The sequence below is a fragment of the Anser cygnoides genome, chromosome 4 (assembly GCF_040182565.1).
Source record: "Anser cygnoides isolate HZ-2024a breed goose chromosome 4, Taihu_goose_T2T_genome, whole genome shotgun sequence".
Lineage (NCBI taxonomy): Eukaryota > Metazoa > Chordata > Aves > Anseriformes > Anatidae > Anser > Anser cygnoides.
The window spans coordinates 65848989-65873601 of NC_089876.1; the positions used below are offsets into that span (position 1 = coordinate 65848989).

Genomic DNA, 24613 nt, shown 5'->3' on the forward strand with positions numbered 1-24613 from the left:
AGCCAAGTGGGTGAGAGATTAGTAAACAGGAGTGAGAAAAGCTGGGAATGAAAAGAGGCTGAAATGCAGAAACTTGGTTAAAACAAGAAAGCTCATTACTAGCCTTCAGGGTTTCCAGGGATAATCATCTGGAGCTGTTCCCTTACTCTTTCTGGCTGAAGATCAGACTTGGCAAATTTAATTTGTTTGTTGTCTTTATTTTACTTAATTGCTTTGGGGCTTTTTTTGAGCATTATGATAATTAGCCAGTCCTGCCTATAGGAGAAGTAAATTTTTTTTTTTGTAATTTCAAGCACATTTGGGGAAATAAAATGGGTTCATTTGCTGCTGATCTTTACGCTCACTTCCCTGTATTCCCACAAAGGCCTTTGCCATCGGTCTCCCCAGCCCTTCTCTAATCCTTGCTGAGACCTGGCCTGTCCAGAGGGTGATTGGAAGGCTCTTGGCCAGGCATGGGCTGCTTTTCCTCTGGGGAAGCTGTTCTTTCTTCCTCTGTAGCTACATAGAGAGCCTGGGCCCAGTAAACTAGGCACGATGAATTTTTTCCTATCCCATTTTCTTTTCACTTGGTGTTGCTTTCCTCATCTCTGGCATGAAATAACTGGGGTGTTGTGGTTGCATTTCCCATAGCAACTTTTACCAGGGAGCTGGCAGGGATGGTAAAAAACAAAACAAAACAAAACAAAAACTTGAAAAGTCTCTGCAGTATCAGGCTGAAAACAAAGAAGCAAGCCTGTTTCTTATGCACATGTGTGCTGCAAAGGGCAGATAACCTTTGAGGGCTGCATCTTAAAATAATAAGCAGAGCTGTATATAGCTGCTTTCATTCCATGGCCTCCCCAAGCACCCTGCGAACTTCTGTAACACCCCGGTGATATTTATGGAGGGCAATTGAATTATAAAGATTGTAATGGCCTGCTATCCTGTGCAGTGCTCCCAGAAAGAGGGGCTGAAGGATGCCTGGACTTTAGCTAGTGCGCAAACAGAAGCAACAAATAGTTAAGGAGCCCACGTAACCACAGGGCTTCTGTACCCACTAAAACACACACCTTCCAAGCAGCCGAAGGAAAGCAATAGGTAATCGATACGTAATTCTGTTGTGGTAATACTGCTCCGTGACACATGTGAAAAGTTGCTTGAAAAGACAAGGTGTGGGGTTGATGTATTTGAAAAATGCTTGAAAAGACAAGGTCGAGGTGTAAGCGGGTAACATTAGTTCATGTTAGCACTTTGCACGGGTGGGCGATGCTGGTCAGATCCTCAGCTGCTGAAAATCTGTGTGAGTCCACTGCTTTTTCTGGGGTCATGCTACTTTATACCTCTGCCTTGCTTCATTCAGAGCAAGTTCCTCCTCTTCAATCTCATTTCTCCTTGCCATTTGATCAGATGCTGTTTCAAGTTTTAGGTAAATCAACAAACAGTGAAATCCAAAGGTTTCCAGAAACGCCAGCAGTGGCATGAGGCAGCTCCCCGGCATTCATTACAAACCCTTTAAGGGACTCAGCCCTTAATCTGGGGGAAATCATTACTGCTCTAATTCAGACAGTAGGTAGCATGATTATTTATTTTTAAAAATGGGCAAAGACCACCCAGGTGAAAACAGCCCCCACCGATCTGCAGTAGCTAAGGATCACGTTGTGTTGGGGAGTTTGAATTCAGAAGGGGCAGGCCATCTTACTAACCATGGTTTTGTCTGTTCTGTTTTTCTCCTTGTCTTGCAGCACCTTCTCCAGTCAGTAGTGTGAAAAAAGGGAAGATAACTAAAAATAGCATCTCCCTTTCCTGGCAGGAGCCAGATCGACCCAACGGCATCATCCTGGAATACGAAATCAAATATTTTGAAAAGGTGTGACGGACTGATTGCTGAGCATCCCAAGTACCTTCTCTTTACTGTCCTCTTCTTTTAGTTATAATTATCTGAGTTGTGGAAGGGAATGGAGCAGTTTTATGCATAAATCAATGTCACATTGATTTTGCAGTAAATGATTAGGAAGAGTTGAAATGAGGGTGTTATTTTCCATTAGTGTGCCACTTCTCTTGAACAAACATGTTAAATCTGTGTGTCAGATTCCTCTCCAGCCTTAGCACATTGAGGTAGAGCATGCTTATTTGTTAAAAATAGGAGGGCTTGGGGATTAAGCTTCCCCATCCTCCCGGAAGCATCAGGCTGTCCCTTGCACTTGGTATTTCAGTTCCTAATTTGGTTTTGCGTCCCTGATATGAGGAGAGGAGAAAAATTCACAGACAGATTGTGTCTGTTCTGATGTGAAGAAGGGCATCCTGGCTTTTAAAAGCTTGCCTCGCTTTTCCAACTTGAGCTCTCCACGTAATGAGAAACACTCTCTTCCTGCAAAGCTCGTCTCTCTCTGTCTCTGTTTCAAAGGGTGACCTGTTCTCTTCCTGAAAAAATAATACAGTTTAAAAAAAAATGGAAACAAGTGCATTTTGTCTAAGTAACATCTTGTGAAGGATGTAACTGATCTAAGATTTCCAAAAATGAGGTCTGCAAGATTCGACCGAATAGCAATTTCTGGACTTAACTGGAACCGTAAGGTGTTCTTTTTTTCTTTTGAAACAAACACATTTTCTACCTAGAAAAAAAAAAAGAGAAGGAAATAATGAAATTGAGTCACAATTCTCTTTTTTTTTTTTTTTTTTTTTTTCCGAATTTCTATTTTAGAGAAGATCTTCAATTAGGTATGCCTGTTACCTAGGTGAAGTCACTCAGCATACAACCACTCTGGATCCTTGCTCCTCCTTCTCTTCTTTCTTCCTCCCTGGGAGCAACCCAGTCCAGCAGTCCATGCTGACAGGGAAAAGAGATTTAGAAACTTTCTGCATTGAGATAAAATCAACTTTTTTCTTCCTGTAGTCGAGGGAACTTGGGTTGGGGCATGAGTGGCTTAAATAGAGCTGAGCTCTCAGCTTTCTGCCCAGAAACCTACAGTGGAGAACCAGCTAGAGTTGCCAGCAGCCCAGATTTTGGGCAAGGCAGAGCTGACTAGCTCAGCCTTTCCTGGGGACCTGCTGTGAGTCCCATGGGGAGATTCAGGGAGAGATGATCTTCATTTTCCAGCTGGTGAGGAAGAGTGGAACCAGGTCCCAGAGCCAGGATTAGAGGAAGAGTGCAGGATCTGTGTGCAGTCTGACGTGGTTGTTGGGATGCACGGGAATGGCACAAAGCTGCACTAGGGGAGCTTCAGACTAAAAATCAGGAAAAATTTGTTCACCATGAGGGTAGTCAGACAGTGGAACAGGCTTCCTAGTGAGATGGATGATGTCTGTCAGGGTTCAAGAGACATTTGGATAACGCCCTCAATGACATGCTGTAATTTTTGGTTAGCCCTGAAGTGGTCAGGCAGTTGGATTCGATGATCTTTGTAGGTCCCTTCCAACTGAACTATTCTGTTCAATATGTTATTTTGGGAAAAAAAAAAGGTTAATACCATTTCTTGAAATGAAAACATTGCTATTTTGCAATTATATTTGCAAATATATTATATATATATAATATATATATTTTTATATATTAATATATATATTTATATATAATATATATATAAATATATTATTTTGCAAATATAATTGCAGAATGGTGGGATTCTAACAAAGCACAAAGAGTCAGTATATGCTTTTGCTGGAGATAATCAATTATGGATTCTTTTATTAACTTCTTTGAATAGCTGTTGTGGTACGCTGAATCCTTCCCTTGGAGTGGTCTGGGAAGATATTAACCTCTAGAAATGTTAATAATGAGAAAATAATTAAAGCAAAAAAAATCCATCTGTTCGTTTGTTTTGCTTAGTTTGTTTTCAAACAAATGACAAGGTTTTCAAATGTTGTATTTGTGGTCCAAAATTATTTTCAAGTAGCTTCACTAAATAGTTCTTAAAGTGCAGGTCATTCATGGGGAGGTTGCTACAGCCAGTCTGAGTTTATGCTGTCTTGATTTCTTTGTTTCAGGCTGATAGCGAAACTTGGTGGTTTCTGTAGGAAAGCTCAAGTGTTAAAGTGTTTGCAAAATCAGCAGTTGTTTGAAAACCAAACTGGGCTGACATACAAGTAAAGATGTGAACTAATATTCGCTTACTGCTTTTTAACTATTCATTCTGTTATATTTGGGATGTCATCCTTAATCCTTCTTGTTTGTTGTTACTGTCATTTATATTCTCTTAGGTTTGGGCCCTTTATAACAGTAAATTCACAGTGTTCATTTCCAGGGGATGAGAATGATCGATATTAAATGTTTTGGAAAATTGAGGTTTGTCAGATCACATTCCTTTAAGAGAAATCACTCCTTAACAGGAAAAAAAAGGCAGGTAGAAATAAATGCCTCTGATACAGTCTCGCATAGCTACAAGCTTCAATGAGAAAATCCCTAATCCTACATTTAGAGATTCTCAGGGCCTTAGCCAGGCATACTGCCTATAGAAAGCTGCCCGTTAAATAAGAAAGCAAAAAGAAAAATCAGTTCAGATCCTAATAGCTGTGCAGAAATCTCAGTAAGAAATTGTTAAGAACTCCTGCTTACCTCATAATAATTTAGATCTGAGAGGATATGGTGAATAAAAAACAGTTTCCCAGTTTGTAGCCCTTAATTTATGAGCTCTTGTCAAGATTATGTGTTACAGTAAATAATTCTAAGAGTAATTACCAAGCATTTGAGTGAAATTTTAATCAAAGAACTGAAACTCTTTCGCATTAGAACTGATTTAAATGAAGATTTATTTCAGCAAATTTTCTTCGAGTTCATTGCTTCAGAGTTCACTGCAAAATTAGTTATCTTCCTAGAGTTTTAGTTGACTGTTCCTGGCCAACATCTAATTCGTGTTTCTAGAAACGCCAGCATAAAGTTGTATAATTAATAATATAGTGTTCTCTTTTAGGACTAATTGCATTGCATGGAGGTATTTTAGGTATAAATCAAAATCCCTCTTTGAGTCTATGAAACTATTTTCCATTTTGCTGTACCTTGGGATTGATTTTTAATTGTAGTTTGAACGTTTCCATTGCCCCAGCTATGTCTGTGCCAGCTGTGCTGCCTTTTAAGACAGCAGTGCACATCCAGAGCAATGGAATGCTGTTCCTGCTTCAGGTGCCATTTTCATCCCCGTGTGTTGTCATTTACAGTGGAAAATACCTCCGATCTCTTCCATGCCTTACAGAATCACTGGTTATAAAAGCTGCAGGGCAAGTGAAAATCAATTCTATCATTTTGTACTGTAGAAAGGACCTTCAGAGTGTTTTTTGGGGGGGAAGAGATCCTCAAGAGTGCATATTTCATTCATTCTTGGTAACTTTGGTGTGGGCATTAAGAGTCTTTTCCATGAGAGGCACTATTTGTGTGTTGGTGTGTTTGAACCTTTTTTTTCTGTGTTTTCTGGGGGGTTTGGGAAAAGGACCAGGAGACGAGCTACACCATCATCAAGTCCAAAGAGACGATGATTACAGCAGATGGCTTGAAACCAGGCTCAGCGTACGTCTTCCAGATCCGAGCCCGGACAGCTGCTGGCTACGGTGGCTTCAGCCGAAGATTTGAGTTTGAAACCAGCCCCGTGTGTAAGTCCTTTTAATCACTGTCAGTCCACATCTCTGCAATGGTTACCAGCAAGGAGGCAGTGGATCGATACCTTTGCAGAGAGCTCTGTCACTCTCATGCTCTCTCCCTCCTTCTGGCCTCCTCCCTTGACTTAAGGAACATCAGGCACGTCATGTCTGTATGCTGGGCAGGTTAACACATCTGTGCTTGCTTCCTCGTCTCACGTGGTGGGGCAGGAGGTGAAGCACCAGGAGCTGAGGCTCCAGAAATTCACAGCATTCACTGCTTAGAAAAATCCTGTATTTGTGAGAACCGTTAGGGTTGAACAGTTGCTGCTGTCATGCCACTGGGTGAGGGAAGATGAGGATGCCCCCTTTCTTACACCTGTGCAATGCCAGCAAACTGTGCTCCACGTAGGCAAGGGAGGGCATCGGGAGGAGAAGGGTCAGAGGGCAGGAGGAGGGAGAGGATGAGACCTCCTTCACACCTCTACAGGCTGTCTGCAGTCGATGATGAGCTCTCTTAAGTATCTGTTGGGGGAAAAGCCTCTTTCTCCTGGAATGGTGCCCCTTTGTGAGGGGAAGAACTTAACCAACATTTGCATCTTTTGCTTACTGTCAAGTTGAAAGACAGCTTCTGTTGGTTGCCAATGCCACAGCCTTGAGGAACGGAATTTGACTAGTGATCAGAAATGGCAAAAATGTGCACTGCAGGCATAGGACTTCGCTTGGCCGGTTACAAATTTGTGGAGCTTGAGGGTTTTTTTTGTTCTTTAAATGAATGCGATCATCCAGGTCTGCATTCTGGAGCAGATTCTGAGGCTGGGTGAACTCCAGAGAAAAGCAGAGGCCCAGCTGAGCTTTCTCGTGGGTTCAGGCACAGCTGTGGAGAAATTCCTTTTGTCCTGATTACCAGATTTTTTTGCTGAGGTCTAAAGATGTCCTTCAAAAATAGTGTACTTGAGATATCTATTTCAGTTTGTACAACTGTAATTTATTAATCTTTTATACTGTTGGGGTAGAAGAGAAACTTTATGGTGGAAATGCTCCGTTTAGTCCTGTGGAAAAGAGCCAATTGGTTCCACATTTTCCTTAGAAATACAAATTCATCAATACTTTGATTACTGTTACTCCAGTCCATTTAAAATCCATCGTCAGCTCTTTGAGAAAAGGATTGCTAGTTGTGATTTCAATGAATGCTACCTTTGAAGCCGTAATAGGTTTTTAAAGGAATCGCTGTATAAGTACAGATGCAACTGTGGAGCCAGTGATTAAACTAATATAGTGCAAATTGCATCATGATGCAAGCATTAATGCAATAAGAATGGTCTATTTAATCTATTTCTTATTGTGTTAAACATTAATCGTGTCCTATAAGTAGCAACAAAATCACATTATACTGAAAATTACTCTATATTATGCTAGGGAAGTTATGCTTGCCATTGGAAAGTTTCTAGTTTAGAGTAATTTGAGTAACAGTGTTCCAGAATATTAACAAAATATATTAAATACATGCACATTTGATCCAGTGCCATCATCACCTACAGCCCTAGTCCAAAAATAATGACACTTCCTCAAAGCCTCTTGTGTAAGTATCTGTGCTAATCGGGGTTTTTCTGAGGGCATCACTTGGTAATATCTTAAAACACTTCACAGCACTAACGTCGTTTAGTTGCACCTGCCTACCAGTCTTTTCAGCCCTTTTGAGACAGAGAAGTAGGTGCTTCTCTGATGGTAAAGAACTGATGTGTAGGCATAGGAGTGCTACCTGGTCCTCAGTTCAGGAGTTGGGAACTGTTCCTCTTTTGGACTAAGTGTGTTGGAATAACACTGTGGCTGAAGGAGCATTTAACCAGATGTTTAAATGCTTGGCAGAACTGAAATGCAGCGTAAGCCTCAGTATCTTCCGCAAATGCTGTTCCATTTGACATTTTAGACCTTTAAAAAAAGTGGGATTTTTGTCCCCCAAGGCCATACGCAAAGTAAATCTTAGTGCCAGGAGAGTGACAGAGTGACCAGCCTCCCAGCTGCGTTCCTGTGTTCCCGCGTCCCAGAGAACCAGGCACACTGAAAGCAAGCACAGATTGAAATCCCAGTGCTGTGTCAGAGTTCAGATCTGAAACTCTCAGAGAGCCAAAGCAAATAATTTTGATTCAGGCACAAACAGAAACCTTTCAGTGACTGGTGTGAGAATCAAGCACTCACCCTCCAAAATTGTTTGGACCAAGAAGCATCATGTTTTGTTTTCAGTTCCTGTAAATTTCTTTTTGATACGCTTGGAGGAAATATCACAATTGCTGAAGGCTGCATGATCTAAGCATTGTACCTGAGAAGTGGAGGGGTGAAAAAAGCTGGGACTTGTTCTGGATTTTTCTCTTTTTTGAAACTTTGGGTTAGTTTTACGTACTGTGCTGTTCAGCAAAGCACTATGATGCAGCCAGATCAGCATTTTTCAAAAGATGTTTTTAGTTGGGTGGGAGCTGTTGTTGGATGTTATCCGCTTGCTGCTGCCCTCCTTTTTAAGAGCCACAGAGCTCATCTCTGACCCTGCCAAAAACTTTTTCTCCTGGATTAGTGAGCTAATCCAGTTGATCACCTGGGACGGAGCTGGAACATGTCACCAAGGCGAGGGACAGTAATGCAAGTTCCCCTCTTCGCACAGCAGCAAGATCCCAGATGGGTTTACAAATTCATGCTCTTGTGCTGCCATAGATCACGGCAGGATCCATCGTATTTCCCCATCCCTTGAGCTGTGCAGAAAACCACCAGAGTAATAGCTTAATGTTCTCCTTTAAATGTTTTTCTTTTTAATTACTTTGTCAAGAAAGTAATAAAACATCATCTTAAGGAGCTTCTATAAATTCGTGAGGCTAATAAAATCTCTGGATGATGGCACGGGTTTGGAGCAGTTAACATTAAATATTTAATGTATTGGGCCAGTCATTCTGAAATCATTTACTGTTCTTGAGCCCATGCTGCTTGCAGTCGAGCACCAGAGAGCTCCTGTATGAAGAGCTACTTGAAACCTATTGTAGATGTAAGTTTAATGTCTCACCTTTCCTTCTTTCTTTTCTTTTAACAATTCATACGGGGCTATATTCAGTTATTTTATAGCCTCTGTAAAGTTAATCCGATGCTAAGGACCCCCTTTACTTCAACTGTTGAGCTAAAGGCCATCTTCAGCACACAATCCATTCCTGCCTCGCCGCTTCCTCGAGTGGCTGAAGTTGCACGTGGGGCCAACGCCAGGGCAGGTGCTCCCGAGCCCCAGCAGGACCTATAATGAGGTTTCTCCCCTACAACAGCAGCACATATGCCCAGGAGCAGGTTTCTGGGAGAGGAAGCTGGATCTGTACTCCAGGGTGGTGGCGTGCAGCTAAATGGCTGGCAGTGGAGGTAGGAGGGTTTGGGTTCTGCTTGGGGAACCGCATGTGCAGAGCCCCAGTGAGAGGTGGGCTCCCTTCCCTTGAAGTGCAAAGCAAATAAGCATGGTACAAGTGCTGTTAGCATCTCAGTTTTTCAGGTTGCAGGAATCTACTCAACTGCTCTTACTAAATATATGGCAAAACCCGGTTCTCGAACAGATTTCCTGGCCTTTCTGCCTGCGTCTTTATCACAGGATTCATCTCAGTATTTTGTCAGAAGGGATCTTTACAAGGCATGAGTAAGCACAGTTATGCTTTCCTTAGCAGATAAAAAGACCAAACAGTGGATGTATCTTAGCAGATTCCTATTTTACAGCAGGCACTTTCTGGCCACGTGATACGGATGCTACAACGAGTTGGGTTTAAGTTGTTCATAGCTTCTTGAAGTACAGATAGTGCTAATTGTCTCCGATCTTATTCACATCTCCTATTTAGTAACAGCAGCAACAACATTCCAGAAATATTTTCTCTATTTGGTTTTCATCTTTTATCCGTGTGATTTCTAATGTAGCTGACCTGGGAAGGAGAAACTCCAGCCTGCAAACTCAAAAGCTGAGTTCTCTAACACTGAGTTTCTGATTCAGTGATGAGATGGGATTTTGTTTGGTTTTTGGCTTGGTTTTGCATGTGCTTTGGTTTCTTTCCACCCATTTCCATTCCAAAGTAGAAACAGACAGCAAAGGGGGAAAGCACAAACCATAAAAGAAGAAATGAACTGGTAAGACTGAAACTTCGTTGGCAGCCTTACAAGAAAGACCCATGCGAGTGCTGACTGTAATTTTAACCTTAATCTCCATTTTCTGTTTCTCATCTCAGCAGTAGCTGCATCCAGCGACCAGAGCCAGATTCCTATAATTGTTGTGTCTGTAACAGTGGGAGTTATTCTGCTGGCTGTTGTTATCGGTTTCCTTCTCAGTGGAAGGTAAGAAAAGAAGCTGTGTATTTACATTTCTCCAACTTTTGTAATAACTTTTATCTGACCAGCTGATTAGCACGATTTAGGCAATAGCAGTGTGTGAACAGAGCTGACAAGCAGTAGTGCTATAAAACAGCACGAAGGTGGGCTGATTGATCTGTTTGGACAGGCAGGAATTGCAAATGTGTGCTCACAGATGTAGTTCACTTCCCAGTGATTTTCATCTCTGTGTAGACCAGTCCTGATTGTTAGACTTGATTCTCACAGGAGTCTTTTCACATTCTTTTAAAAATAAGCAGAACACGTTGTAGGTAAAATATCCTGAAACCTACATATTTGCATTCTGACTTTGTGATGAGCTTTTCTCACAGAGAAGACTTGACTTCAGGAAAACACTTGTAAAGAAAAAGAGAAGAATCCCAGCCGAATGGCCAAACGCCCTAAGTTTGGTGAGGTCTGGATTTCATTTTTCACGTGTAGGATGCTAATGTTTTCCCCACATGCTAGTAAATTATGCAGAGAGATCCCCCCCCATAGAGGGAAGCACTCAGCTTCAAACCATCAAGCAATCCCATTGACTTCTCATGTGCTTAAACATAGGCAAGTGATAAAAGCCTGGGCTATACAATCTTTGACAACTCTAATGGAAGTTGATGGAACTTGTTGGTGAACAAGGAATTGTGGTATTGGGGGAAAATCTGGCTTATGTCAGGATCAGTTTGTACGGCGTCTCTAAATTTGTGTAGCAGCCAACACATGCAGCAGTTTTTCATACACTACACGTGTATTCTTCAAAGTCAGTGAAGTACCTGTCAAAGCACAGTACATTTATTTTAATGTCAGCAGTCAAATAGTTCAGTGTCCTTCATGCAAAGTAACGTGAGGTGCCGTGCTAGCACGGCATCTATTGATAATTTGTTTTCAGTGCAAAATAAACATTTATACTTGTAAGTACTTATATTCTCAGCCTTGCTTGCATGGCACAGATCTGTCTTGAGCTTGGGTCTAGCAAGGTGACTATAAATTACAAGATGTCCTAAGTGTTAATTATAGTTACAAGATATTTGCAGAGGAGCTGCACTAATACCGAACGTATCGGCTGAGGGTGTTATTTCACAGAGGAGTTAGAAGTGTTTGTCTGTGAATGCACCGGGGTGAAATCCAGCCAGGCTGAGCAGCTCTGTTCCCAGGCATAAAGCATCCGTAGAAGGACAGTTATTTCCTGTCTTAACAGGTAAGTGGCTGCCAGACTCCACTCAAGGTCAGAGACTGACACGCACGCTTCCAACTCAGCCATGCAAGCTCCTGTTATCTGCTTTGGGAGTCTCGTTGGGCTTAAAAATAGGAAAGTTAATGCTCTCATCTGCGCAAGAAGCATGCAGTGGCATTGGGCGGGGGATGAATGGCGACACACCATTCACACCCATGGCTCTAGGAAAGCTGTAGGCAAAAAAACTTGGCTCCAAACACCGTAGGTTGGAATTCAAGTCTCTCCTTAAAGCCTGGAGGGTTTGGGTCAAATCCCTGCTCCAGCTGAACAGAGGGAGGGATGTGGACCTTGGCCTCCATCAGTCTCAACGCATGCTTGTATCAATGCAAACAGGAGGGAGCACATGTGACTGTAGGAAAGCTGTAGGTGTAGCCTGGCACCTCTGCAAGGAGGAGTCTGTGGATGTGAATTGCAGGTGGAGGGACACACATCCCTCTGTAGCTGTAAGAAATTGCTGTCATGTGGCAGCCAGTAGCTTTGGCTCTTGGCACAGGTTTCAGAAGTGCTCAGGGTCCCTTTGGTGAGGACATGCCCTTGCAAGTGGCCTTTTTGCTCCTACCCGGGCCAGGTCCAAGCAAGCACTTGCAGAGCCTGAGCCATTTGTCAGCAGTGCTAGTTAGTTGTGGCCTTCTGTCCCTTGCCCAAATAGGCTTTCCAGGATGTGCTTCCTCTTGGCTTTTTATCCCTTGATATGTTTATAAAAACCCTGGTCTGCTTTGGCTGGAGTTTTATCCCCTCCTCTTCTGCTGCTTTAATCCTCCTACCTTGTACTCTTACCTTCCTCCATGGACCTGCATGGAGCTGCAGACTCCTGGGAGCTTCTCCTTGGTGCCATGCTGGCTGTAGAAGGGGCAGGCGTAGGGACTGGAGGAATTTGCTGGTTCATGTTCGCTCCCTCTGCTATCTGGATGGAGAACTGGCCAAAGCAGGCTTATGGTAGGTCTTCCTGAGGACAAGCCTGATGAAGGAGTGGTTAAGGAAGATAAACCTTCCTTTGGAGCAGCTGCCTTTCCTTCCTACTTTGACATGGGCCTCATGGGTTGTACAGTCTCCAGGGAACAAAGGAGGAGCTGAGCTCGTAGTCCATTTTCACCTTCTCAACCCTTCTCCTAGACTGGGAGGAACCCAGTCCCTCAGCCGGAGGCTGTGGAGGAGCCTCCAGTGCCAAGGTATGGTCTGTTGTTAGAGAATTAGCTAAGAAACTGCAGGGCTTCTTGGCCACTTGGAGTTCCTGTGAATTTTAAAGCCCATCTCCTGTGTTGAGTGACTCTTCAGAACAGAAAAATACACCTCGGAAAGCTGACAGCCAATCTGAAATTAAACAAAGCAAAACAAAAAAACTGCTCCTGATTGGAAGAAGCAGAAATGCCAGTGAAACGTGTCAGTCATGCTGCTTTGCCTTGGATGTGATTTCAAGACAATTCATGGAGCGACTCTCATGCTGTGACATTGCAGGGATGATAAATGCGTTCCAAGTCGGAGGATAATCCCTTTCTGAGGCTGTTAACCTGTTTCTGTTTCTGGAAGACTTTTCTGTATCTTCGGAAAGGTTGTGTGTTCCAACACGTGGTACTAGGGAGTTAAATTTCCTTTTCTGTTTCTTTCCTGTAATTATTTTAGAAAAACAGACATTTTGAACTCCAGGATTTGCTCCAGCTGGAATCACCACGGCTTTCCATGCCGAGTAAGCTGTGCCAAGTCCAAGCTCTTCTCTCTGAATAATGTAGGAGCACAGGTACTGTCCAGCAGCAAAGCTACACAAGAAACCCTCTCAGGCTGCAGCAGTGAGGGCACAGCCTGGACAGTTCCTGTAAATGGGCACCTCAGCTCTGGCTTCATGCTGCTCCCAGGCACCCTGGGAGTCCCTGGGCACCTCAGAATTAGGATATCGCTCCCTAAGGTGCTGTATGGCATCTCTTTGTGCCTGTTCTCCCGCGTGCTGGGCAAAAGCAAGCATGTCAGGAGGCAGGGCACTGAGAGCACTAGGGAAACTGGAAAAACAGAGCAGGAGCTTGAGCAGCCCTGCAGTGAGGAGGGGGTCCTCCCGATGCTGGCAGCTCAGAAAGTAATTTCTTAGTGTAGGACTCAGGAGTCCGCTGGCTCTGCGGGCTTTTTATTTTCTGCTGAGTCCCTGGAGGCAGAAGTTTCCACACCTCTTCCTTTTCTGCCTTCAAGTATCTCTGCAGTCTCTCGCCTCTTTTGAACGAATGTAAATAACAGCTTGGCATTTCCTGTTGGCAGCTGGCCCCAAACCAAAGGTCAGCTGAACGTTAGTCACAGTGGCATTTCCACCAGCCAGCGTCCATCTGTGGAAACGCGCTTTGTTTCTGAAGCTGGAGGTTCCTGGGAATTCGAAACTGAATGCGCTTTGCCCTAAACAATTAAGCTGCATTTCAGAGCTGATTTACTTGCAGATGCTCAAGAAAACTCTTCCTGTAAATAATGCGTCCTCTGACCAAGATCATAAATGCTGCTAAGCAAAATAGCTGGTAACTGTTAAAGCCTCCTGCTCTCTGCATCAAGGGCATATTAATTATATAACAATCAGGATTACAAATCAAAGAGATTCACTAAATCAGACTATACTTGTCTGAGTGAAAAAGAAAAGTGGATTGCAAATCTATTATTAAACCAGATGCAAGCATTGAATTAAGGAACGTGGAGTTATCATCTTTCTTTTCTTAGGATTATGTGTTCTCAAAAGCACAATGCATTTTACAGATACAGCAAAGCTAAATTTTGCTTTCCTCGCAATGCTTGAATTAGTTGCCACTTGCGTTGTTGTTCCTAATTGAAGTATATATTAATCTAAAGTAATTAGACTTCTGTTTCAAAGTGTCAGACAGCACCACCAGCAAAGATCTGTGCGCTACCTCTTACAAGGGGAAGAAGGTGGCACATCCGTTGTTGTAGTACCAGCCCCTGATTTCTCCAGACTTCAGCAGGAGGCTGGGTGCAGCCCAGCCAAAGCAGGTTTCCATCAGTCTGTGAAGGAGATCCACAGCTCCAGAGCAGTTTTCACTGTGTTATGCTTCAAGCCTTGTTTCCAAAACCGAAGGGGTCTAAAGGTGAATGTTAAGAGACTGCCGTTCCCTGCGGTCCCCCAGGCATTAGAGTTTTGTAGCATTAACCAAAGTAATGGGCTTTTAGAGAGTAAAATGGGAACGCTTTTAGGTCAATGCTAGGCATGTTTGCAAAAGCTGCTCAAAATAACTAAGTATGCTGCGTATCTGCATTTATAGCCAGCTACCCATTATGGGTGACTTTTCAGTCTAAAGTGGTCTTCCAAGGAACCGGACGGAGCTTTTTATAGAACTTCAGGAAAAAATACTTGAAGTAGTGGAAACTGCCCCTCACCCTGTTCTGTGCATCCATAGAAAGTCTCTCCTGGCAAGAAAGCAGCCTTTCAAAAGACAAAGCAAAGACGAATCTTCCCACTGGGGCATTGGCAATTAGAAGCTTCTGCACCAGAGTATCCATCCTTGACCTTAGCTGATTTAGACTTTTAAATGTCAGCCCCTGCGGTGGCAGAGGGCTGGTTTCTGGCCACAAATATGTGCATCTCGTTAAAAAATGACTTTCAGAGAGGTTGAGAGGATTGGGGGTGTGGTGTGGTGTGGAAGGTGTGCTGTCTGTGGTGTGGAAGGTCTAAATTGGAGGAATTTTTCCACAGTCCCTCCCATCTTTTTCCAAGATGTGGCAGGGCTTAAAATAGTTCAGTTTTTCAGTATTTCCGTAGGAAATGGGAGACGGTTCATAGGTAACATTTTTCATAGAGAGAATTTTTCCAGCATGAGTCACAATTTTTGTTAGTTGTGGCTTTTTAAAGGATTGTTATCTCTATATTCCTGCCTGTTCTTCCTTCTTCCTACAGGACATTGTCTCCCATGATCTATAGCCATTTTATTGATACTGCCTGCTGCCAAATATCCCCTGTGATTCACCTGACAACAGGAAGGATTTGGCTGGAGAAGCTAGTGCTCTGCCAAGTCAAGCTTCCCATCCACCAAGAACAGGCAGGGTCTGGTGCTGCCTGTGTTCAGGTCAACATTTTTCCTATCCCCATCGTGTTAACAGGCCCTTTGCTCTTTAGCTGCATGTTTTCCAGGAGAGAGGAGTGTCAGCAGCATTGTTATACAGCATCCATCTCTGAAAAAGAAGCACTCTGGTCCCTTCCCCTTCTCCACAGGGTGATGCCAAAGCTGGTGTGGAGATCTGCCCAGAGTCCCTACATCTTTTATCCTGCCTCCAGGCTACCTAGGTCGGCTCAGCCACTTCACCTGCTCCAGCACCTTTTCTTCTTTTTTATTCTGAACACTTCTGGGGTTAGTACTTTGATACAAACACAGAGCAAGCCAGTTTGAGTTGCTGCAGTTTAGAGGAGGGTTTAGGGACCCAGGCTAATCTGCTTTCCGATGACTTTGGCTTGGACAGGAGGTGAGATTTGACCAAGTCTGTAATTAAGCTCCAAGAATTTCTGAATTATTCCAGCAGCAGCCAAGGGAATGAGACAATTGGGAGCGCTATGAACAGATAACTGGCTGGCATAAGCTTTGTCTGAGCAGGTGAAATGGGGGGAAGAGTACAGCAGTTAGTGACAAAAGCTCCTCATCCTCATGCAGATGATGCATTTGATGGCATTGTGCAAGTTTTTTGTCCACTTGGACAAGAGAACTGGGGTGCCTTTCAAGCTGAAAGTGGGAGTTTGGCTTAAGTGGTAGCAGCTCCAGGCTGCTGCTGAGCACTAGTGTTTTAAAGTGGGGTTTTACGGTGTCTTCTCTTGGCTGTGGAGTGGGTAGAGGATGAAGAAAAGAAAACCAGGCTCTTGTCCCCCTGCGCTTCTGAATATGTGAACATTTCACCCTGCTTCAGATGCTAGAAATAGGAAACATGGCCTCTCCTTGGAGGCATACCATGTTGGGGCACATAACCTGTTTTCCAGATGAGAGGCTGTCTGTACTTCCTCCTGGCTTAGACATAGTGGAGTGCAATGCAAGGGATGCTTCTAGGTGCAGTTTCTTTCCTGGGAAGCATTTGCTCTCCTTCACTATAGTGATTGGATATGTATCGTCTCCTTGGGCTTCTGCCTTCTCAGTTACAGAAGACATATATTCCTAGCAGTTTCTTAAAGTAGAAATATATTCCTAGGAGCTGACGGTATGTACTTCTGCCCCTCTGATGTTTGAAGTAAGCACGCTGAGTCTGGAGGTGCTTGGTGCAGCACTGGCTTTCTGACCTGGAGATGCAGGGAACAATCCTTGTCATCACTCCAGGCTGTGCAAAGGATTAGAAAAATCTTCCCAGAAACCCTCAAGTATTGCAGGCTCTAATCACAAGCCTCTAAAGAACAGCCCATTAGAGCAGCTTATTAAAAGCAACGGATGAGGCTTTCATTTATCATGACTCCAAGTCTTCGACTTACAACTCTTAAAAGCCAAAGCTACACACAGCACAGTCTCACCGAGATGCATCTAGCTGCTAGAAATTTAGTTGAATTCCAAATGCTGTCTGGGTCATCCACAGCCCCCTGGTAAATTAATTACGTTGACTGAAGGCGCAGTTGTCAGGGCCCATCAGATATATATATATTTCATTAACCAAGCATATAGTCCGAGGTTTGAAACAGCGCCAAGGGTGTTAAGTACTCCTAGCACAGGTTTATTAAAGTTGGCTCTCCGGACAGTTGGGTTTGCAGGCCCCATAGGCATTGCTGGGGTCACCTTCGTGAGGACTGGAGGTCTGCTAGCTTTGCTCGTCCAAGATAACTGCAAACGGTGCCGTGGTCGAGCCAAAAAGCTCGGCAGCACTGGCAGGCCCAGCTCTCACCACAGAGGTGTGGGACGCCCTGCTGCAGCTCCAGGCCTCCCTGCCTCGTCTCCGACCATCTGCAGCCCTTCCCCTGGAAGCAGGGCTCAGAGCAGAAGTCACACCTCCTTCCAAAGCCGTCCTGGCTTTTGGAGATGCTGCCGCCTCAGAGTCTCGTTCTTTCACAGCCAGGGGGATTTAACTGGAAGCATTCTCCCCGTAATCTCCACCCTTACGTGGAACTGTCATCTGTTCCCCTTCAGCAGATGCGGAGACTCCTGAGCATCTCTAGGAGCTAAGATACAAGCCCTCACAGGCTCACCTCATGTTTTTGCTAGTTGAACCAGTTTAGTTTGTTTCTAACAGCTTTTGATTTTCCCTCACGTTACGCCTTTTGACTATTTTGACCCTAAGTGGTATAGCACAGCGTTAGGTGGCTGGCATGCAGGAGTAAGGCCCTATCAAGCCCTATTTCCCTTGCACTTGAGCATTTTTCCATCCATGTAGAGTGGGATTTCCAGTGCTCTGCGCTCAGTGCTGGGAACAGGTTTTGTTTCAGAGCAGCTCCATTTCTGGTGAGGTGCTCGAATAGTTTTCTTTGTTTCGGAAACTAGTCATCTCTTTTTGCTGTAAGGATGTCTTCGGGTTAATTGAACAGTTGTTTCAAAAACCTTGGCTTTCATGCTGAGCAGTGTGGGCAGGTCTGGTGACAGCAACTGTTTGAAAATACCTGAGGGGGAAAGGGGCTCCTTGCTAAAATGTAAGCTAATTAGGGTGTAGTTATAGTTATCACAGTCCCAGTGATCTTCCAGAGACCTGCCACTTCCCTGCACTCAAATCTTGTCAGGATGAACCCAAAAAACAGCAGAACTGACTCAAAATAAATTATGCTTAGGTTCAGTTTGGGTGCTTTTGGGTCTTGAATCTTCAGGGTTAAATTGAATCAATGGGGAGATTTAGTGAGAGCTGAGCTTCCCCCATATTAATATGACTCCACAAGCTGGGGCATTATGAAAATACCAAATATTGTCAATTATAGTTAAAAAAAATAATAAAAATTGGCATCACTGCTTATAAAATGCTTGCAAGTTGTTTTGCTGCTGTGAAAGGAGCTTAGAGAGACATTCTTCACCAGTTCTAATTTAAGTAAGCACATAATCCAGTATATAATTCTGTAAATCATTGCATGCCTGAAGTTATTTTGCATCATAATTTAAGCTGGTGCAGTTGCAGAATGTTAATTTTGTCTAAATGTGCTATTTTAATGCGTTTAGGCATTGTAGGGTATACTTTAAACAATCTGAATGGCACAATTTTTATTATTGTGTCTTCCAAGAAGATCACACAGTGATTTTAGGAGAAATAATGAGAGATCTTCAGCTGACTTTAACTGGAGTATCTGTCTACATTGTTGGGACCTGGGCATGTAGGACATATTGAAGATCTTCCCGTTTCTTCTGCCCTATGTTCTTTTTATGGATAGATTACTTAGTTGCTTTGCTAACAGAAAAATACCCACGCAAGTTCTCTGACGAGGCTAAAGGGCAATTACCGAGGTACAGCCAGCCTCAGGTGACAGGTTGATGGCAGGTGAAGACGTACTCTGATCGGATAGAGTAAAAGCTCAGCAGCCTCCGAAGCAAGCTGGGGGTGCACACGGTGCCTTTCAGCTCACCACATTTTGGGTTGAATTAGACCGTCTGCTCTCACGCAGCTCGTAAGGCTCTGCTCCTGCAGATGTGTAGTGCACGTGCAAAGCTTCACTGATGGGAGGACTGAGTGAGTACATGTGAAAGGGCCTGCAGAAGCAGGGCTGTGTCATCCAGCTTTTTTTTTTAAAGGTGGCGGTGACAGTACTGCACACATGGCTTGTGGAAAAAGTCACTTTGCCTGCTCCGGGGCAGGTGCTTAAGTTTAAGCACATGGGTGGCCCCGTTAACCCTAACGGTGGCACTTAGTTACGGAAAGCACACAGTTAATTGCTCTGCAGGGCCAGGATGTCTCTAATCTCTCCAAGACATTGTTCCCAACAGTAGTAGCCCATGCCATGAAATTCTTGCAGCCCAGGGTGTTGAGAACCACCTAGTAATTAAAACAAAAGGGAAGAAGTGCATATAAAACTGTTGCAAATGTATTTGCGCATTGCCAGGGCAGTGGGATTATTCCTTATCCTGGGCCTTTTTGTTTGCTTTTCAGTTGCTGCGATCATGGCTGTGGGTGGGCTTCTTCTCTGCGTGCTGTTGCCTATCCGAGCCTAACATGGTCAGTGTTCCCACCTGCGCTGGCTCCTTTTCGTGTCCTCCGTCCGTGTTTTCCGTGCACAGTCTGCATCTCCCTCCCTTTCTTGTACTGCCCTGCAAACCTGACCTCTGCGACCGGCTTGGCTATCTCAACAACTGCAAATAGCCTGACCCCAAGCAGTGTTCTTCCAGTAAGAGCAGGGTTCCCAGAGGAAAAACCCGATACGTTATGCCTCGGTTGTTCCAGACAACACGCTGGAGATGTTACGTGGCATAGCAAAGCTGAACGCCATGTGTGCTGGGCGCTTCATCAAGTTCTGCTTCCTGTCACCAAAAGGGGGGCGTGGGTGGATTTGTCCCCCTAAAAAGGGTGGAGGGCAGGAGGGTGTGTAAAGGTTGTGGCATTTGATGGCATGTAATGTGCATGTCAGTGGAACGAACCGAATGTCATTGCTGCCAATGACATGGTGCTGTTTGCAAGGATATGCTCCAGCAGCGCTGGGCGTATCTTTGCGGGCATCGGGAGCTGGGTGTCTGTGCTGCATGCTGCCACGTCCTGCCAGTGTCTCCTGCCAGGCTGCCTCACCATTTTCTGCTCTTTTGTACTCTCCTCTCCTTGCCAATTAATCGAAGGAAGGATGATTCTAACTTATGTTGGTATGACTGGATGCAGGTTGAGTTGCTTCCCTGGAAGGGAATCTGTTTTAGGTCTCTGAGTCAGCTGTAACCCGTGTAGGCAAAGATCTTTCCAAGCTTGCTGGCAGCCTTGTGAAATCTCCCACATCAAATACCTGCTTGAGACCGTAGGAGCGCCGAGATGTCCCAGTCACGTTTTAAACTCTGAAGGGTTTGCAGTGTTGCTGGGTGAGATTCGTGGAGCTCTTCTGCTGCCTTTTTGGGGGGGATGCTGGTCTCTAGCTGCGGAGCACGGCTGTCACCAAGATGGACCATTTATCTGTCCTCTACTGCAGTATTTTGTTTTTGTTTTAAATTGGTTTTCATGAATTCTGAGTGCTTAAGAGCAGCATTAGCAAGCTGGGTTGCTCAGCTTCAAACGTTTGGGTGCAAAATGCTGTTCTGGTATGTGTTTCTGCAAGACACTCGTTTGGCATTGATTCGGCACACAAGCAGCCCCTCTGTGGGATTCGGGCTTCAGATTTCCTGAGGTAGGACCACAAGAAGAGGGTGGCAGCAATGGAAACATTACCAGAGGTGCCAGCTCAGGGGAGCTGAGGGCACACAGAACAGGAATGAACTGAACAGTTACAAAGAGAGAGGTGTGCAAGGAGAAGTTGGCTGACCTGGAAAACGTCCTCCACAAGTTTCCTCCTTGGCTATGGAGAGAATAACGTGACGACAAGCTGCTGTTCTGGGAGGGGAAAAGGGAAAAGGGACTTCAAGGCACAGACGCCATCAACTGTGCTATAGGAAGGCATGACAAGCTCTTTAAAGAGATTTATGGAGATCACTTCAGAGGGAGCTTCCTGCAAGAAGGGGAAGTGGTATCTTGTTTAAATTATTTTTAATTGTTCTGGTGGTGATTTAGGCAAGCAGGGAGTCATTCAGTGCACAGGCAGGGAAAGACGAAAGGCTAAAAATACCGCTGCTGGAATTTTTGAAACTTCCTTTGTAAGGCATCCAAGTTAATCGGAGGTCAGCTGCAGGGTTGCACACCGTGGAGGGGCACGGTGGTGGCTGGAAAAACAGCTGTGAAGGTGGTGAGTCTGCAGCCCTTGGGAAGGGAACCTGCCCTTGTTCCCCTTGGGCCAGGCATCCAGAGTGTCTTTCACCTGAGCCGAAGGTCTTAGCTTGTCACCTTGGGATCCTATCTTCATTTTATAGCAGTCCCTTGAGTATGCCCTGGGTTTGTGGAACTAAATATATTCAAGGATTGCAAGCAGCAAAGGTGAACACAGGATGTGGACCAACATCACTAGAGGAAGGCTTTTGCCTTTGGCTCTCAGCTTCAGCATCATTTATCCCGGGTAAAACTATTTGCTGTACAAGTTGTCGTCTCCACACAGAAGCAGAGAAGACGGGATCTTGGCCAGATGGACAAAGCCTTGTTTGTTTGTTCCTCCAGGCGGAATGCAGTCCTGCCCTGCAACACGTATGCAGCCTTATTGCTTAAACATCTTGGAGTAAATAGCCTGAAGTGAGTGCTAAGCCCTTGTAAACAATAACCCTGTGGTCCTTGCAAAACTCCTGTAAAATGACAGCTTGAGGTTGGGTCAGTTGTACTCCTCAAAGCTGATTTATAGTACGAGATGTGCTTCTGAGTGAAGGTCTGACCCCTGAAAAGCAAGTGGGGGTTTGTTTGCATTTCAGAGAAGTGCACAGAGGTCACTTATCTCATACTTAAGAGATAAGATACATACATAGAGATCTTCGCAGGAAAGGGACAGGAGATTGCTGCTTCAGGGCACAACCTGTTTTATGGTACTGGCTGCGCCTAGCAAGGTGAGGTCCCTTTCCTCGCTGGGGACTTCTGAATGCTGTCCACATGTTTCAGTAATGTTTTGGCCACGTGCTGAAATGCTTTGACATTTTGCTGTAAAAACGTGTATAAACACTCTGCTACATCATTGCCTAGGACTTGGATGTCCACGGTCCAGCCACTTTTAGAGCCAGTCCCCTGAGCATGTCCTGCATGGGTTGTGAGCAGAGTGTTGGCCCCAGCTAGGGACTTGGAAACTCCTTCCCTTTGGCATTTTGTGGCTTTGGGGGATGCCCCAGGCAGCTGAGGTTCCACACGACACCCAGCAAGGGCGCTCTGAAGCACTGGGGCAGATGCAGATATCTCCAGGGAGAGCAATCATCTTCCTGCCTCGTTTCTTGCTGCTGGAAGGATTTTTCTCCATGAGTTGGCTTCTGCTGTGCGAGGCAGTGGGCACTGGTTTCCCAGCTGGATCCTTCATCTTTCTACCTGTCCACTTTATATTTTATAAAGCTATATAGGAATCATTTTACAAGTTCACTTTTATAATCTGCTCCATAAATATTTTATGAGCTGCCTGTCAATCTGCAAGTAGTTTTTAAATAAGACATGATGCTTTAAGAATATTTAAAGTCTCACGTTTTTCCTCTGATAGTTTTTTTTTTTTGAAAAACACAGAGCTGTGCAAGGAAGACATCTGCTTTCTAGATACAGAAACTGGGACAAATCCACAACAGGAGTAAAGAGTTGAGATTTAGGTGTGCTGCTGAATTACATTAACTCTTTGGCTGAGAGTCTCCAGCTCAGTGAGAGACAAAAAGAGCGTCAGGATCTTTATACTTTTGCTATATGCGGTACAGAAATGATAGAGGAAATCTGTTTTGTACAATGACAGTAAATGGGAGAATGAATCTTCCATTAGGAGACTTCAGATTTGCAGCTTCTCCAGAAAGCATTAAGAGCAAATGCACGTGCAGAAATGGATTATTTTCCCAAACAACTGGGAGATTTTTCAAAAAGCTGTATTGCAAAACCAGAACATTTAGGTAATTTTATCTGCTGGTTAGATTCACATACTGAATCAGGACTCTCAATGTGAAATAGCAGATTTTTCTGGGATTTAGTTAGGTGAAAAAAATTCTTTTGTTTGTGGTATCTAAAAGAGCTGAAGGCCCAGAATGGAAGTGTGATTTAGCCCCAGCCAGCATGTGCATGGCCTGGTTCTCTGGGTAGCTTAAAAAATTAAGTGTGTAAAGGGCACAAATGACAGTAATGGGCAGGTCGTGCAGAAAGCTTCGTTAGTGACGCCCCATTCTGCCTTCAGTTGTATTCCATCAGCTGCCATTATGCTTTGGTGGATCTTGTTGAGGCTTGTTATAATGATGCTTTGGGGTTCCAGAGCTGGGTTTTGTATGCTAATGTGATGTGCTGCTGTATGTGTTACGCAGCTCTAGAGAGGGCACAGCCGAGGCAACTTGTTTGCATGGGCCTTCTGAGTGCATCCCCATGCAGTAAAACGCTAACTGCTTGGCATGAAGGTACGCTTAGAGCACTGCATGTCAGTGGTCATGTGTTCTCCGTCTCCCTTTCCTCCCTCTTGATGGTTGAATCATCGGGAGATGCAGTTAGTAAAAAGGGTCATGTTAGAAAAATGCATTTATGGGTGAAGCACTCTAAACCTGAGAAAGAGATAAGGGCATTTGCTTTAAAAGGTGACCAGGAGAAATTTTAACGTGCTTTTGGTAGGACAACGATGAATTGAAACATCTGTGTGTTTTTAAGAGGGAAACTGACTTTTTGAATATACACCTTGAAACCCCTTTCATGCACGCACCCCAATGCAGAAAATGACTTCTGCAGGAAACTGATGGAACTTCTGGCAACTCGCAGAATCAAAAATGGGGGTTGCCAGAAGTGGGAATTAATACTGAGGCTCAGACCTTTAGTTTTTATACTTCCAGGGGGAGATGGTATGATGAAGGAGGAGAATCCATTTTCACCCAAGGATCGTAAATACCAAAATACCCTTTGAAATGACCCTTACTGGGGGGGTCTCTGCATACAGCCACTGCTCAGATGGGAGCTCGTTAGGCAGGACCCCTAGGAGAAGAGCAAGGAGACGAGCCCCGCCGTGAGCACCAAAGTGGGGCTAACCAGGCTGTGTCTCCAGGCTGTTCCTCGCCGCTGTCTCCAGTTTTGCATCCGGAATGCGATGGTCGCTGCTTGGTTGTGGTTCTGTCACTGCCGCTGAAGTCGTGCCCTGCATGGACGGCCTGGCTGTTTTATCGAGCACGATCCATGCGTTGGCCCTGTCATCTTTCTGCCTGTGCCCCTGGATTGCTTGTCAGCCTCCCCCGTCTTTTCTGCACCTCGTATCGACCCGTTCCCCCATGCTTGCACAATCCCTGCAGTCTGGTTTTTCTCCTCTCACCTTGGCACACACCTCCCCTCCTGTTAGAGGTAAGCTGGCACTAACCCCAGGACCTCGGCCGCGTGGGGTCTGGTCCTGCCAGGGCCAGCTCAGTGGCAGTGCCCATGTCCTGTTGTTGGCCTTTTGGTTTTAATCACGGTCGTTTCGCAAAGCCAGTGCCAAAATCCTATAGCCGAAAGGCTGCTTGGCCCCTTGCAACCAGGCAGACAGCAGTTCGCAGTAATAGGACTTCCCGCTGAGGGCATGTTTCATGCAGATGCCTATTACTGTGTCCTCCTAATTGCAGTTTTGTTTCTGCTAATCGTACGTTCTTCCTTGCTGCGAGTTGTGCTGGAGCACGTGCCTCCCTCTGTCCCAAAATCCTGTGTAATGGAAGAGAAAACTCCCAAGTTTCTCAGCTTTAAATGGTAACCTGGGGCTTTGTGTCAGAGGTGTGACACCCAGCAATGCAGCTGCACACCGACTGCCTTGCGGGCATTGCTGGCAGATTTTTCACTCTTCCAGACAATGTTCCTGTGTCTCACGTCCACGTGGTCTGATTTAAGGATGAC

General features: G+C 44.7%; 1 protein-coding gene across 11 annotated transcripts in view; it reads left to right on the forward strand.

The window, feature by feature from the left end:
- Positions 1 to 24613, forward strand: part of EPHA5 (EPH receptor A5) — a 207059-nt gene that overhangs the window by 142583 nt on the left and 39863 nt on the right. For 6 of the 11 annotated variants that reach the window (XM_066996326.1, XM_048073507.2, XM_048073506.2 and 3 more), the window contains 4 exons: positions 1722 to 1846; positions 5400 to 5559; positions 9780 to 9885; positions 19151 to 19216. In XM_066996326.1, coding sequence (XP_066852427.1) covers positions 1722 to 1846; positions 5400 to 5559; positions 9780 to 9885; positions 19151 to 19216 — 457 coding nt within the window. The remainder of the gene's footprint in view (positions 1 to 1721; positions 1847 to 5399; positions 5560 to 9779; positions 9886 to 19150; positions 19217 to 24613) is intronic. The other 5 variants (XM_048073508.2, XM_048073509.2, XM_048073512.2 and 2 more) reach the window with 3 other exon arrangements.